This window comes from Strigops habroptila, chromosome 4 (assembly GCF_004027225.2).
Source record: "Strigops habroptila isolate Jane chromosome 4, bStrHab1.2.pri, whole genome shotgun sequence".
Classification (NCBI taxonomy): Eukaryota; Metazoa; Chordata; class Aves; order Psittaciformes; family Psittacidae; genus Strigops; species Strigops habroptila.
The window spans coordinates 51,520,315-51,538,199 of record NC_046358.1 but is presented as its reverse complement, the minus strand read 5'-3'; the positions used below and the strand labels follow the sequence as shown (position 1 = coordinate 51,538,199).

The 17,885-nt window shown below is 37.3% G+C and overlaps 1 protein-coding gene across 1 annotated transcript in view; it reads right to left on the bottom strand.

Annotated features, from left to right (window-relative positions):
- Nucleotides 1-17,885, bottom strand: part of KCNQ1 (potassium voltage-gated channel subfamily Q member 1) — a 350,628-nt gene that overhangs the window by 250,203 nt on the left and 82,540 nt on the right. The window contains exons 3-7 of the mRNA XM_030483351.1: nt 12,816-12,942; nt 10,990-11,068; nt 9,924-10,020; nt 9,146-9,286; nt 206-316 (exon numbers count right to left, since the gene is read on the bottom strand). Coding sequence (XP_030339211.1) covers nt 206-316; nt 9,146-9,286; nt 9,924-10,020; nt 10,990-11,068; nt 12,816-12,942 — 555 coding nt within the window. The remainder of the gene's footprint in view (nt 1-205; nt 317-9,145; nt 9,287-9,923; nt 10,021-10,989; nt 11,069-12,815; nt 12,943-17,885) is intronic.

The following is a 17,885-nucleotide window of genomic DNA, read 5'->3' as shown; positions in this document are numbered from 1 at the left end:
CCAGAAATAATGAGCATGAGAAATAATTTCCTCATCTTTCACTTCTGAGATGGGCAGAAAAAGTAATTTGAATTAAACATCTCTTTCTCAAGTACATACCAAATCTAGTGGTGCATACAATAAACACTGTATAACAATAACAAAATTTCCTCTGACAACTAATAAGTCAACACCAAACTGCCAGCAAAAGCACAAGATAACCTACCGCAGGTAGTGCAAAAAATGAAATTGCAAATACTGAAAAACAAGATGCAATGGTCTTTCCTATCCAAGTCTGAGGCACTTTATCCCCGTAGCCAATAGTTGTAACAGTCACCTGTAAAGAGAAATACATAAAGCATTACAGCAAGTACTAATGTGGCAAGTTTGGGTTGTTGTTCTTTTTTCCTTTTTTATTTATTTTAAAGAAACATTAATTGCATTCCTAACTCTTCTAATGACAGTCTGTGCGACATTAATGAATGTAACTCTCCCCTCCAGGTTTACATCCCCAGCTACAATAGATGAAAAAGGTACAGGAAACTGAATTACAATAAAATACATGTTTAAAATCTTGTAAAGTAAAACCATTAATTTAAGTCTTCATTGCTGAGGCAACTTTACAGCATATGAAGTTACTGGGATATGGGTTGCCTGCCCATGTCATACACTTTCCTTAGGGGGATGCTGCCAACAGTTCTGAATTGATTTTCTTTATGGGCAGGAGATGTTTGCTGAGAGTATTCCAGGGCTTTTGCACAGAAAGAGCATATAAATACTCTAATCACGGACTGGGGTCAGACATGAAGTATTCCAGAGAACAATATTGGTATAAATAACAAGAGAAGCTGAAAGATTTCCACGCAGTAAAGATCCAGAAAACATAGTCTAATGAATCACTAATTCATATAATACATAGAGAGCAAGAACAGATAATTTAATGCACACATGCAGGAAACATCTGTTGAGTTTGGGTTTCAAAACACTGAAGTAAAGATTACCACCACAGTGATGTAGCATAACAAGGCTTAATAAGTCATTATTTGCATGAGGTCAAGGAAAGAATGGATTTGTTTGAAGTAGAAGGATACATTTGGCATCTGCAAGCAATTTAAATTCACCTATGACACAAGCCATTTCCGAATTTGGAAATTAGAGATATTTTATCTGTAACTTTGAAGAGGCTAACCAGATCAGAGCATGTGAAACCACATGAAGTTCTCAAGCAGTTGAAGCACACCTCAATTGCTGGCAGTCCAGATTTTTTTTCTGAAAGCATGCGCTTCAGCTGCCGAGGACACAGAGGATGTTAGTCCCAGACAGTAATAGACACGAGCCATCCCCACCTTGACCTGCAGTTGCTCCTAGTTTGTCTGTCTGTTGTAATGCATACAACCCAGCAACTGCAGAAACGCAGGCAATGCCCAGGGCAGCATCTCTAGGGGAGGAGAGAAGGTAAGGGCAGATTTATAGAGGCAAGATGTTTGTTAAGGGAACAAAGGGATGGAGAACCTGGGTTTGGGGATATAAAAGGTTATGACAAGTGCTTCGGGAAAAGTGTGGCTGTTGACCACTCTAATAACTGTCCAATCCTAGTACAACATGAGATACCAGACAGAAATCACGTGGATGTAATTTCTGACCTGAGCTGTAGCTCAGAAACACATGAAGCAAGCCATCCATACTCAAACTGTCCACCTTCTAAGCAACATCATTATGTGTCTCTTGCACACACAGCAAAGCTCAAACTGCTTGAGGTGGTAATATGAAAAGTTTATTGTAAGCAGCTGATAAGCAAAACATTCAAGTAGTAGCATTTAATTTTTTAGTACAAGTTTTTAAGATATGGCCTATTTCCAAAACTGTTTCATATCCTACAAAAGTATTTTAAGAATTAGTAAGGCAAGTTGCCTGTATTCCTAAAATTGTTGAAATACCATCCTAATTCAGGGCCTGATGAGGAGCTGAGGGGATGACATTACCTCCTTACCTACATAAGAGGATCAATTAGAAAAAAAAAAATTCCTAAATTCAAATTAAAATTTCCTGTTAAAAAAAATATGGTATAAAACAGGAAATATAACTATGGGAAAAGTAATGGCCTCTGATATCTTCTTACATAAAAGATTATGAGAAAAGATAGTGGTTTATGCCTCAGTTTTTGAAAAGATTTACAAATGCTTGTCACTGACAAGCTTTATCAACTATTCTATGTTAAAATCTTAACATCATGTCAAAATATGTACATTAAGTAGAAACACAAAAAGAAATAGGTGCTTTTGAGCTGAATGAAGTATAACTGAAGAAAAATTCATATCCAACTAAGAAGTATCTGTCTTCCCTTTCCCACCACCCCACTCCCCATTATTTCTGAACTGGTCTATATGAAGCATCAATGACAAGAAAAGTATTTTCTGTGCTGTTTGTTTAGGATTTTCTTAATAAAACATTTTGGAAATTGGGTTGCAAATCAAAGTGTGCATTTAAGTGGCATTTATCTCTGCCCTCATAACTCTAATCCATCAACAAATGCATTGTATCCTAAAATTACATTTTCTTTTTTCCCCAAGATATATTCTGTTGAAACCTTACATGTCAAGTTTCTGCCCTAAATGAATTTTTACAGCCAGATTATTATAACCCCCTGAAGAGTACAATACTAGTTTTACAGTTGTAAAATACGATCTTATAATGGAAATCCTGAGTCAACTTCTATTCTAGCATAGTAAATATGTTAGCATAATGAAATTAAATTCATACAAGAGCTCACACATTAAATTTTCCTTGAAAAGCAGCATGTAAAACTAATTGTTTTAATTAGGAACAAAATCATATTCATCCATTCACTATTTCAGAACTTTGATCTGATATACATCACCACAGGCTTTGGTATTAAGACTAATCTTGTTCCTATTAAATATGCATCAACAGTCTGAAGGAAAAAATATGAAGCAAAACTCTACACACCAAGAAGAAATAGTAATGTTTGTCAGCACTGCATAGGGAGGAGATTTGATTCAAAACTATCAGGCTAAAGCAAGACAGCAATCTAATCAGGTGAATAGCGATGCTCTGTTGATGAAATCCTTGCTGTGTGCCTTGCGAAAATTTAGATAGTGAAACAGGTACAAAATACAAGCATGCACGATTCAGAGGCATTATACAGGCAGGACTGGGGGAGCAAACACAAGCTAAAAGATTTAAAAAAACCAAGCATTATAGCAAATAAGAGAAAGTCACCTTATAGAAAATACCTTAACTACTTTGTTTCTAAATTTGCAGCATTGCAATGTCAAAATCAATTGCACTATGTATTGTTTTGCATACCAAATAACACCCAGAATTTTCTGACCCACTCACAATACCCATCCTGATTAAATCAAGCAATACAAGAACATCAGCAACATCAGCCTACTCCCTGACTTCTTTGTAACTGAGGTAAATTGCCAGATGGTTGGAATACTCTCCTGTACACCTACACGTAATGAACACGTTAGAAGCCCTTCTACTGCTTGATGTCTTACTCAGTCAACTGCATGCAAGCTGAATACAAAGTGAATTTTTTCCAAGTTGCTGAAATCCATGCAGCACAAGTGCAACCAGATTAGACACTCATGCTTTTATTTTACTGTGAAGTAAGCAACCTGTATAAAGCTAAAAAAAAAAAAAAAAAACAAAAAACCAAAAAAAAAAAAAAAACCCTAGTGATCTTTTGATATTCATTTCCAAAATGACAGTATTTTTCTTCCTTGTGCATATAAAGATGTTAGCAATAAGAACTGACTCACACAACAAAAATTCCACTTTCTGCTCCCAATCACCCCTGTGTACATTGCAGCACTCTGAGCAAAGATTCAAGTTACATCCTTCAGACGAACAACTTAAAAACTGCATTATAGAGGACATAAATGTTTTGAAACATTGAAATTAAAATTGTAATCCAAAGCTGAAGAAAGGACTTCCTGGTCACTACTATTACAAACATTTAAAGGGGATGTTTGGATTCTTCTTCTATTTAAAAATTCAGTCTTTTCACACAGTTATCATTGCAGGCTCAAACCATCATTCTCAATGCAATTGAGTACATAATTACTGAAACACTTCTAATAACTTAGGATGAAAATAGAACTACACATCCCATTGCAAACACAACAAACAATATATTTTCAGTGTCATGTCTCTCAAATAATAGATCCTCTTAATGCTGCTTAGCCATAACTCTCAGATCTTAGTTTAACACCCCCTCAAGATGTCATTTTCAGCCATCAATCAGTTCTGACCAAATTACTGGACACCCTAAACCATCTGAAAATGAATTGGCTTTCCCCTCACTGTTCCTGTTGGGATGTTATGCCAGAACCTCATGCTTCTGATGGTACCAGACATTCTTGTAGGCTCCTATCTTCATTTCAGAAAGATGGGTTTCCAGCCTTGTTTTTCTTTTCCATCGTTTCATGGGCTCAGTTTGTCCCTCTCCCCTCTTCTGTTGCCTCACTCCTGCAGTACACGCACCTGCAACACAGCACACTCCAAAGGCTGCTGAATCCCTCTTGCAGTATGTTTAGCCTCACAAATAAAAGCTGTTTTCACTTGCTCTTGTAAAATAGCCTATTCATCCCCGGGATCATTCTAGCAGTAGTTCTCAAGAATAACAAGGTACTGAACATAAACTTGCATTAAAATAGGGAGAATTGTTCGTTACTAGTGAAGGTATAGGCAGTGCTGGGGTTCATCCAAGCTTCCCTCCCCACTCCAAGCACCCCTACCAAAATAAAATGATAAATAAATTAGGAAAACATAGCCCAGCAAAAAGACTTAAAATCTCCCAGAAAGATGGTTATTTGATCATTGTTTTCATTTCATCCTTACGATGATCATTTTTATTTGGAGTGAACAGACAATTTTAGATCTGAACTCAGTAGCAAACATATACACAGATACAAGATGGATCTACTTCTGTGCTTTGTGAGTACGAATTTTAAAGGGTTTCTCTACATCCACCCCACAGATTTTCATTAAATGAGGACAAAACATAGTTGGAAGTGCTCACAGATTTGAAGCTCAGACATGAGAAGGCACTTGCAAGATGCAGAGATTGCATGTAAAACACATTCATAAATAATAACCCTTACATCTTCTGATAAAAGCACCAAAAACTCATAAAATAACCAACTCTCCCCCCAAAATCCCAAACACGTCATCCCAAAAAATTAGAAAAATAAAAATAAAAAATGAAAAAGGATATGACAGCTCTATAGGTGGAATTCTTGACTTGTGAACCACGAAAAGAATAAAAGTGTCACCTTCTGTCTAACACTGAAGTCAGTGTACATTCCTCAGCAGCTTTTTTATTTAGAAGGAGGGGAAAAAAGGGTTCTGAATAACACAAGATCCCTTTCATGAAGCATTTTTTCAATATTTATGTTCAACTATTTATAAATCAGATCAGATCTGTTCTAATTTAGCGAAAGTTCTATGCATGTGTAGTTTCAACTGTTATTTCCTGCAACTTTTCAGCAAAGCTTTCCCACAATTTTGATTTTCTATTTACATGAAGCACGTATTGATAAATAGGAACATGGCTTTCTGTATGCTTAGAAGCAAGCAAACTTATTGATGTTTTGTTGAATTCAGTCCTTGGTGAGAAATCATATATTGATGAAGTAAATCGACAAGAAACTCTTAGCTAAAGCTGGTGCTTGTGGACAGTTGCTTGATGCAATTCAAAGGAACAGGAACAGCATAATATGCATGCATGGCTATATTCAATAATTGCTTGTGGCAAACAGTGTTCATGATCAAAGGGACTGTTAGCACAATCCACATAACAGTTTTCCTGAAGGATGTTTTTTCAGATGTGAAGGTTAGAAATTGTGTATTATTCAGTGGATATCAAAAGGAGAGCTTCCCTCAGTCTGCCTGAGGCAATAACATCCCCTGACAGTGGTCATCTTTGGCAGATTTGGCAAGAACATGAAGTATCTTATTTTTATTTTCTTAGCATCTGTTACTTATTTACTTATTAGTGTGGGGTTTTTTGTCCAGACTCTATCCTAGGTGTTTAAGACTGTTAGTCTGGACATGAAGGACAACATAGGCACACTAATTTTGAATACTGAGACTGGGGAGCTGAAAGATGCATCATGTTACTTGTGTTTTACTTGCAAATGTTCAACTTGTCTTTTGAAAGACTATGCAGCCATTGGCAGAATTATTTATAGAACATGTGCTGCATTCAAAACCAGCAATAACAACAGACAAATCTTTACTTTATGCCACAAGGTAACCTTGGGTTTCTTCAAGAAGCTCATAAACTGGAACAGTGAATAGCTACATCCCAGGGTTCTCGAGGAAATCCAAATAAAGCCCAGGAGGCCAATTTACATATGGAAATAAAAAAGCAATATAGATTTATAAATAACAACAATGAAGAACATTTAATTAAAAGTTATGCACCCTATGGGTATGCCTATAGTCAGCAAAGCACAGTAATATAAAAGTACCCAATTCCAGATGCAGTTTAATTGTGGTAACACAGACCTTTAATATGGTTTACTTTATGCTATGCTACATATTCTATTGTTGCTACCCAAAGAACTTGTTTAGCATTGCAGACATACTGATGTAACAAAAAAAGTGCAATGTTGTAGAGTGAGAAAGGGGATGTGAAAACATTATCAAGTACTTTACTTTTAGAAGCATTCTCTACTGTGTAAGCTAAATGCACTTTCAGAGAAGTGAGATCGGCTACATTGCCACACAGGCCATGTATCAATGACAGTGTTTGAGACAGGAGCTGTGAAGTATCTTCTTCTTTGTGTCCAGTTCAAAACAGCCTAAGACAGGTTTTCAGTGACCAGAATTTGTGGTATTTAAGCTATTCTGAAAATTCTGGCTAAAAGAAAGCTGAAACTTTTGAGACCTAACACTTTGAGGTTTTTGAGTTTGAGAAGCATCCTGATACTTAAACACCTCCCAGTTATTGTCCTAATTTTACAGGGCTTTTTTGTAGCAGAAAGCATGAAGAATATTATAGTATCATAACGCAAGAAATGGATGGACCTGAATACAGTTCAGTTTTGTTTTGCTAAATCCTTTTAGCAGAAGTATAGCATCTGTGTTTAGAGCACGAGGACACCAAATTCTACTTTTAATATAAAAGAAATTACATCATGTGTTCATTGAATGCAGTCTCACACTTCAGGCGGCTTGCTGCAACATAATAGAAGTTATAATGGAGAAAGAATATTATAATAAACAAACTTATTGATTAAATAAGCTTATTGTATTTAGACAAAATAACTGGCATGCCTATTAACTGAGTAATAATTCCTTGAAATGATAATATTTCAATATCCTGACAGATCATACTGCTTCTATGGAAGGCTTTACTGTATTTTCAGTAAGCCAATCTGTCACATACTTAATTTTTAATGCCAACACCAATGACAGCATGTGTTTTTAAATGCAGCTACATCTGCCACTGTTAATTACTGAGTCATCTGACCACTGTACTGGAAAATAAAAATGCTGTGATGACATTAAAGCATTGAAAAAGCTACTTGCCGGAAAGCCACTTCCTTGTGCTACACACAAAAAGAGACAACTGTCACTAGCAACAGCAAGAAAGTAGAAATTTATTAGTAAGTTTTCTGATCCTAAGAGAGGCTGTATTTAACTGGGGCAGGCAGCAAGGGGAAACAATTCTGCAGCAAATCTTAGCAGCAACCTAAACAAAACCCATTGTATTCAAAAACAGCTACATATGTATTTCAGCACCAGGAGACCTGCAGTAGACTTACTTATCAATAGATCTTTCCTTCCTGAAACCGCAAGTGGTACTGTTGGTAGGCAGAAGACCATGTAAGTGCATGCACATGCAGAGGTTTATTAAAAAATTTTCTTTAAAAATGTATGTTTTATTAGTGAAAGAGGTGTTAATCCTGTCTTTCTTGCATATATACTTACTTAGTAGTCTCATTTTTAACAAAAAAAGGAACAATGCCTTTTGATTTAAACCATCAAAGAGAAGACTCCAGAAGATCAGCACATTTTGAAAATGCGAGCATAGAATCATTAGTTGATGCCTATGTATTTTGAAGACCTGCAGCACTTGATGATGACAGTTTGTTTTATTAAGCTACATACAATTAAAGCAGATAAAACCAGGTTATTGCTTGAATGGTAATGATAAGAAAAAACAGCTTCCAAAAAGTATCCTTCTTTGAATTGTAATAGGAAAAGGAAAGGGAAAACAATTACAGAGCACAGCAGCCAACCTAATAATTGCATATCATGTGAGAAAAGAAAGAGGGAATTGTTACTAGCAAGCGCAACAAAATTAAAATGTTTACTCAAATACAGTCCCAGAATACAGCTGCCAAACTAGTAAGTACCTATAATAAACAAAAAGAAAGACAACTGTCACTAGCAACAGCAAGAAAGTAGAAATTTATTAGCAGAACTAAAGATACATCTACACCAAAGCGTAGCAGCATCCTAGAGAAACCTGAGAAATCTCTGAGCAAGATTACACATTGACATAGCACAGACGAATGCCATATAAGGACACTAAGTAGATTCCAAAGTAATAGAATCACTTTAAAACAGTCCTGTGCCTGGATTCCTTAAGTATCTCAGATGCTCCTTGTTCCGGACTTAGTCTGTTCTGAGTAAATAGGGAATCACTGTCCCAAGCCAAACTGCAAACCATAGATATTGGTTAAAAAAAACCAAAACAAAACAACAAACAAACAAGAAACCACCCCTCAAAAGCACCAAACACACACACAAAAATACCCCAAAACACTAGCCCTGATTTAGCAAGACTCTTATCGCCTTAGGAGGCTGAACCCTACAATGAGAAAGATAAGAAGAAATAATCGCTATAACGGAAGGGAAGACAAGATGAAGAAATAAGACTAGATGTTTCTACACCTTGTATACATAATTCGATCACTTTTGATCACATAAGACTATAATTACCAAATAAAACTACTGATCATCTATAGTATTTTCTTATTTTCATGAATTACAAAACCAGAAAGTGTACTGAAGTACTAAAGAGGCCATTTCAAGTGCTGTTCTTACTCCATGCTTGCTTGAACTTTCCTCCCCATTTGAAGGTGTTAACTATGTTTACTACGTGTGAAAATGTTATACTTACTACTCCCCACCACAGAGCATCTGCATAGCTGCCAAACTCTGTTTCTCCGGAATCATTTACAGCATCTTTTTCAGCCAGGTATACAAAATAAGAGGAAAAAATCAGGCCCAGAAATCCAATGTAGAGTGTAGTTATCAGTTCCTGCAAAGAGATTCAAAATAACAGCACCATGGCAGGGGGGTTGGAACTTGATGATCTTCAGGTCCTTTCCAACCCTAACTACTCTATGATTCTGTAATATTATTAAGACATTTAAATTATCTGTCACTGATGGTTTTTAAAAGATAACGGAACAGAAGAATGTCATTTCAGCACTTAATAAACACTGACAGCAATTGTTGGCTCTGCCAATTAACAAAAATCCCCTGAGCTCACACAGTCAAAACAATCTCCTCACCTGCAACCATGACTCACTACCCTTTTGTTCAACAAAAAGTAGTGGGGTAATTTTTTCAGGCAGTGCCACATTGAAAACAACTTTGGAATTCACAAAGGTATTTTTAGAAATATTCAGACTACCTTTCAGAAGTCTCATTTCCTCTGGTTAAGCCCAACTACAAGTCAAAAGTTTGCCAAAGTGGAGGTGAATATTTTTAATCTTTTAGGAACTTTCTGTCCCTTGAACCAGGCAGAATCACCATACTTGGTTAAAATAAATGACTGCCTGCCTTCACAATAAATATATTTTACGTCATCAGCATGTCTGCATACATGTTGTTCTTAATGTAAGGACTTTTGCGGCAATTATTATGGCATTCTTCAGAGTGCCCCAACTTACTTGTCTGTGTATGAACACTACGGATCCCAGCAGCCTCCATGTACCACCCTGACGGTCAACATGCAGCATTCGCAAAATCTGCAGAAAGCGGATGCCCCTGGAACACAATTTTTAAATGAATGAAGAGACCAAAGATACAAGAGAAGAAATGGAGGTGGAGAAGGGAAGTCTGTCTCTTCCAAAGGACTGGTTTTAGAGAGAGACATAGTATTTTATTTTAGACTTAGCAGCCTGTCTCTTTTCACTCCATTCACCCATCTTTCATCTTGTTTGTTACAAAGACAGCATGGGGACATTGTACAAGAGAGGGACAGACCTTTGTACACATGGCTGTTAAGGATAACTCAAGGATTCAGGAACTTTGGACACAAATTTTGAGTGCTTCTAGAAATCATCCAACTCGTATTTGACCTGTTTGCCAGGATGGGAAACAACACACAGAAACAGCTAACTAAAGAGCTGATTTCGTCACCTTTGAGGAATTTCATAGGCAATTTGAAGTAGACAGTCGCATAATATTTTAAAATGTTCTTTTTATGAGAGTCACTGCAATCCTAAAGCACCACTGCAGCTAGTGTCCAGAACACAGTACACTGCCATGTACTGCAATAACTTTCAAGAAAACCAAGTGGTATGACTTTCCTGAGCATAAAGCAAATTCAGTCCATCAGGAAGTCACAACCACTAACCCCAGGCATTTTATGAAGAAACAGCTTGAAGACAGAGACATGAAGCACAAAAGAGTTGTTCTAAAACTTAGCCAAGAAACTAAAATAGGATTTGGGTAGAACCCACTTTGCTGGGGAAATGGAGCAGGGGTTCTTTTCCCACCAGACATAAATGCGTTACAACCAGACAACACGTGAAAAATTGTATTTCCCCTACACTTACTGGGATCACTGTTTCACACCCTTACGTGATTGGTGATCCATTACATGACTGAGCAGTGACTCATTTTCTCCCACAAGAATTAAAAAAAGAGGTAAAAAAAAAAAAAAAAAAAAAAAGGAGGAAAACACCCCCCCCACCTTACTCAGCACTATTTTCTTTTATTGCATACAATTACCTGATAGCTGAGGTTGCAAAGACTTGACCTTTAGAGCCCACACAAAGAACTATCATGGAAGCAACAACTACAATTAAATCTGGAAAATAAAAGTCAATTAAAAAAATGAGTTAGCAGCATCCTGTAATACTTCTGCAAGACTGTTACTAGAACCAATGTCAATATTACTGTAACAATTTGAACAGTCAGTCCAAACTAAGATTTCATATATCTCAAAAGATCTCTGCTGTAACATATAAAGAAAATGTAACTGTGCGATATGCTAGAAAGGCTTTACGGCGATGGGTCAAGATGGCCACATTCTGGATGAATGACAAGAGTGATATGAGATACTATAAAGCAGTCTCAGCAGCCTGGAATCCTTATTAGCTATAACCCATGAAGAATTTTAGCAGCTTCTACCTATTATCTCTTCTGTGTATTTTATTTACTCTGCTGGTTTAGACAGTATTTTATTCATTGACAGAGGTTTTGGGGTTTATTTCATATATAAGAAAATTGCCCTATGATTATTTCATCTGTCCTAAAGGTCTAAAAGGGAGAGAAAAATGGGAATTAGCATATGAGTCTAATTTAGTTTAAGTCAGTCATTACTCTAGGACTGTACTCTAACTCTCTGTGCCTCAGGCCTAGTTAATTTTGGAAAGGAACCTTGTATTTTGGAGAATGAAATAGTTCTTGAAACATATCCGGGAAAGTGGAACTTTGTTTTGCTTTCCAAGCTGAAATAAATTGGATGATGTTTCAGAACCCCTACTGTTCTAGGTCTCAAGAGAAATGGATTGTGGAAAGAGTGCAGAGATGTAGTCAAAGGCATTTTATTTTTACAGTCACATTTGAGATACAGTTTTCGCTTATATATATATATGTACAAAGAAGCTAAACTGAACTATTTTATGACCATAAAAATACCCAGGTACAAAACTTTGTAATTTATATTCAGCAAAATTGTACATAGTTTATGAAAAGCTATTTCCTCTGCTCGACAACGAATGATGTTTCTGAGTAGTGGAAAAAACTATGTCACAGAACAAGAATTACTATGCTTCTATAACAATATTCCTCTTCAAAATCTGGTTTGTTTAATCCATTCATATTTTAAGTGCTTCAGGGCAAGGGTCTTATACAGTTCTCTCAATATTGGCTAACAAAATACAGATTGATTGTGGATTATTATGTTTCTTTCAGTGAAATTGTTAAACACATGATAAGCATTCTAAAAAAAAAAAGAAATGGTTTGTGACGTATATGGAATATATGGATGTAATTTCTAAGAACGTGGAAGTTGCATTAAGAGCTGAACTGCAGTGAGTATCGAGGGAAGTCAGGTGCCCAGTTCCAAATGCATCACTGAAAACCATATTTTAATCCAAAAGACACACAAAGTAATTACAGTGCATCTACCATGCTCCATCATGCAGTATATAGCTCAGAGTGCAAAATGAACTCATAATAAATTATTCAAATGGTGGGGTGGGAGGAAGAGAGAGCAAAAAAAAAAAAAAGGCTGTTCAGTATATTTAGAATACATTTGCAGCTATCGTACAGTGCCTGGGATCCTGAGGTCACAGGGGACAGGACTATGGCCAAGACTTATTTCTGGCAAAGCTTCAGATCACTAGTGAAAAGAAAACACTCTGCTCTTCTGGAAAAACATACCAAGCTACATTTCTTCTCAAATGACAGTGCCATAGGTTCTTGACAAGAATGACAAGAGCTCTTGCTCTAACTTGGATTCAACTACTGTAGGAATTCCACTTCTCAAAACTTTCAAGAACAAGTTTTACTCATTGTTTACATCAACTTTGCAAGCTGTGCATACTCACCGATGATTGAAATAGGCTTCCTAGCGAAACGAAGCCTTCCCCATATTCCAACATATTTACTGCGGCATCCTGCTGACCATAACCGAACCACATATTCTGTTCCGAAGAATACCACTAATACAATTTCCTAAAAGAAACAGACAGAGAACTAGGTTAATTCTCTGCTCTACAACTTTCATCTTTTTTCAGAGTGTACTAGGAAACACTAAAATAAAATTTGGAAGGCGACAAAAATGTCAAGTATATTGAAATGATCTAAAGTAACATAGAAAAACCTGTAAGAGTAAAGAAAGAAGAGACTAAAAGCAAGTTTAAATACTTCATTACATGTTGTTTGGCTTGTCTACACATACTAAAACTGAAAAGCATTCTGTGCAATTCACTTGGTCTAATTCAAACAAAAGGATCCCTGACCGAGCCAAAGAAAACAAGCAGAGTCTATATGCAAAAGATGACTATTTTTGGTAGCATATTTCATTTCGGGAAGAGGTGTGCTTCACATTCCATTCACCATATCAGCTTAACCTCCCACTTACTTATACTTTGTCACTCTTCCTTTAGTCTCACACGGATTGAAGGCAGATTTCTAGTACCCATTACCAATGTCAGTCTCCAGGTGCACTGAAAACATAGCATGCCTTTCCCATCCTTCTGTCAACAAATAGAGACTTCAGCAGAAATAGAGGTCTAGTCCTGACACACTGCTGGTATCAGTGTGGTATCTGAGGCTATGTGTTAGCCTCAGACCCATGCTAAGGTATGACTTTGGAAATGCCTACAAAGTGATAGGTGTCAAAGACATCTGGCATTCTTGTTGATTAGACAGAGGAACAATTATGACATATTTGGAACTTAGTCAAGTGGAGATAAACCTTGATTTTCTACAGACTGGTTGTGCACTGCATACACAGCATGGTTTCCCTGAGTATCAGGGAGCTGCAATAATTCTTTACTGGACAATTCGATTAATAACTGGTCACATTCTCTACCACAGCCAACAGCAGAATCTACTAATTGGAACAGTAACAGTGGCTTGTAATTGAAAACACATGACACATGGCATATGGAAAGTGTAAAGCAGAAAAAACAATCATAAGGTATCACACTTACAGAGGATAATGCAGATTATGAGACCAAGCCACTTATTTCATAAAGTGATTTAATATAAAGAGCAATTGCAGATAAGATGACATGTTGCTGAACCTTTCATCCAGCCTCCTGACATTTCTGCTGGGTTCACCACTGTTTTTCATAGCAGACTGGCAAATGGGAATCAAGATGGCACCTATGATTATTTTCTAAATTAACTGAAATAACCAGGATACAATCCTAGTCTAGTCAAGATGAATAGGAGTCACATTATTAGCTTCAAAAATGCATGGGACATTGTCCTGAATACTGAGTAAAATCATAGGTTTGTGTACAGCAAAAAGAAGGGAAAAGATGTTAAGCATCAGTGTAATTCATTATTACCTTTTTGTGGCTCTAAAACACCAGTTTCCTGATGGCATAACATACTGTTAATCTCAGGGCACTACAGTGCTGAAGTCCAACTCTGTAACACTTCTAGAAAAGCTAGGAGAACATTAGCCAGGACTCTTTCCTTTAGATTTGGCAATCTCATAGCCTGTGCGAGATGTCAGATGCAGCAGAACAGCTATCACAATTGTTTATAGTTACTTGTATTCCAGCTAGATTTTCAAGACATAATGAAACTGTCCAGATTGTTGGTTGGAATAAACGCGAAGCTCAGACCCTTCAACCCAGCCAAGAATCCCTTCTACAGTTTCATTCTGAAATGACCCACCAGAACTTTTTTTTTTTTAATTGGACTATTATTAAATATTTTTCAATAAAATAAAGTCATAATGAACCTCATAAATCTAAAGAAATGGCATCTGCAGCAGACGCTTTAAGGAAAGTCTGTGTCTTATGACAGAAACTTCAAACACAATGAAATTCTCCCTTCGTCCAATTTCACCTAATGTCATTTACAAACCTATCGTGAATGGCAAAATTATGAGCCCAGCTTTACATGAGGTGTTCTTGATTTGTCACAGCAAAATAAAGCACAAGAGGCCATCTTTTTGGATCAGGTGATTGTATTCATTTCACACACATGGTCAATAAACTCTTAACATCCAAGTACTTTTCTGCATGCAGAAGGCTAGCATGTCTCCTTTCAATGCTACCATAAACTCCCTTAACAAGAGACAATAGCAACCATACAGGGAGCAAAAACTGTCCTTCACCCAAAATAACTAATTTGAGGAAGGGATGTATGGCCTCACATCATATGTGATAGCACAGATAATACTGTTCAGATATCCCCAAAAGCAATTACAAAAGCAAACGAACAACAAAGAAATTATCTTGGTAGGCAAAGAAAAACCCAGAGGAAAGTTAATGTTTTAGCACAATGAAACCACAAGCAGCACTCAGACCAGGCACCGTGGCCTTGTCAGGATCACAGTTTCAGTTTTATAGCAAGAAGGTAGAAAGTGAAAGCCTGGATTGTGTTTTAAAGAAGCGTGTATTCTCTGCGTAGGAAATTTGCATTGGAGTTGTGCGCGTATGTTTTTTAAAGGCCTTCCATGGTTCATTGGATAACAGGCACACCGGCAAGTATGCAAATGGGGGCTGTCCCAAAGACAATGCGACAGACACGCAGTCAATGGTTACTGTCATCTAGCTCTTTGCGTGACATGCAGACAAGCTTAGAGAACATTGATTGTCCTATAGACCCTGGTGACTGGAGGGAACGACCAGTCGGCTTACACCAAGACACATTTTTCACTCCTGACGTTTTGATAAAGGCTTATTGACCTAAATGAGACCCAAGTTATTCAGGGAACATCGGGGGTGAAAGTGCACAAGCTGTTCTTCATGGTCATACACAAAAACTCCAGGTATCCACTAGCAACTGGCAAATTCCCCTCCCCTGCCCGTGGCTGTGTGACAGACAAAAGTGTTTTTAGTATCTTGTGTTGCATAAATCTAATAAGTAATCTCCTGGGGTGGGAGAGGATGATGAACTTCTGCCGCTACACACTTATATTAGTGGCCAGAAACTTGCAGACAACAAGAAAAAATACATTAGAAAGTTATGCCTTCCTGAGCTACTAAAATATTGCCTATATTTTCCTGATTAACAGCTTAACACGAAACTTTACATTAACTAAAAGCATGCCAACCTGATGGCTATAGTTCATTAATGCTGGTGGTAATTAGGGTTAATTCCAGTTAATAGGAGTTACCCTGGCAGACAGCAGCAATGCCTCACACCTGAGAATTTCAGCAAATCTGAGTTGCACTACAGATTAATTTGGTCCACTGTTTCTTCCATACTTTCTCCTCATTGCCTGTTTAACACATATCTAAGTGCACTGTATAAAAATTTTGTGCTTCTTACAATGAATGAGCTAGCCTGAAACATGGCTTTGAGAAGCTGATACAGGAAAATAGAAGGATAAATGGTTGAGCAGACAGAGAGAATGTGAAGAATGAGTGAAATAAGAAACAAAGCAACATTCAGCACTATGGAAAAAATACAGAGAAAATAACTGCCTGCAAAACACTAGTAGGGGTGGGGATTAAAGTACAGTGGAGGAGTTTTCTTGGTTAAAATTACAGACACACAAGAACTGCACTGTGCAAGGTACCATTCAATCCTAATCAATTTAATAGTGATCTCCTTTCTACAAGGTGAAAACAAAAATACAACACTGAGACATAAAACATACACTGACACGGTAAAGAGATCCCTCTAAATGTGACAGTTGGGTACCTTCATGCTTAAAAGCCTTCTTGCTTAAGAGAATTTTTTTCCATTTAATTATTGGTTTGTACATGGTACCCTCACTTCTACCATCCTTCCTGCACAGCCCAGGCATATGCTTAATGCCATCTTCATGATTTCTCAGCCACACAATCCAACACAGCCAAGAATCAGATTAACTCTGGATGAAAAGGTAGAGAAGATGAACATGAGACACACGTGTAGACAGCTTTTCTTGAAGAATTCTGTGTCAGTAAGTCTCCAGCTGCAAACAACTTTTAACATGTAAACTCAAAACACTTTCAACTAAAAGGAACAGGTAAGTCTAGTGTAACAAGCCTTGGGCATTTCTACTGTGGTACAGTGCTTGGTGAAAGTACAATAGATGTCCAGCCAGCCATTTAGCACACGCCAAAGAACGAAATATTTCTCATAAAGAACAGCAAAGGAGCTTGAGTGCTCACTGATGCACTGGTGCAGGAGTGGGATCAGCATGAGGGATCCATTTCAGAAGTCAAAGAAGAAGAAGAAAACAACAGATTTTTCAGTGCATCTTACTACTCACTTAAAATTTTGACATGGAAACAGAAGCTCCTTTGAGTTGATCAGGTACTACGTGATCAGCTTTGGGAATTGCTTCAAGTACAATGAAAGGCCACCAAAACATAGCAATTATCCTCAGCCTGAAATAGATATGTCATAACTTAATCACTTGGCTGAAGTGCAGCTGTCATCACCTGACGAAGGAACTTAGGCAGGATCCAGAAAATCACTGTCCCCTGACAAACATACCCATGCTATCTGTCATTACAGCCCACATCTCCACAGTTCCCATAGATTAATCACAATTTCATAATAAGCTCACACATCGAAGACACAGAGAAGGCCTCAAAGAACTGCTGTGATGAAAAGCCCATGTATTAGGTTTGACTTACACCGAAGAACTGGACCTGCTATGGGTAAGGATACTTTAACACCTTGACAAACTTCCAGATGCCATTAGGCAAAAGAACGAGAAAGCCCCTTCCACCAGAGGACAACAGGGAAAAGTTACTTATGAAAAGGACTGCGTCTGAAGTGACTGAGGAACCAGACTTATTAGCTGTGTGACTGGAGAGTCAGATCTATGAAAACAAATACGCACAATTATATTAGCAAAATAACTATCTGGTTTATTTTGCTAGTAAATGCATCTTGAAAAGCCCTTCCTTTACTACTCCACCTCCACTGGATTGTAAGAGCTGCAATCAAATGTTGGGAGGCATCCAACATCCACAGTTTGAGATAAAGTG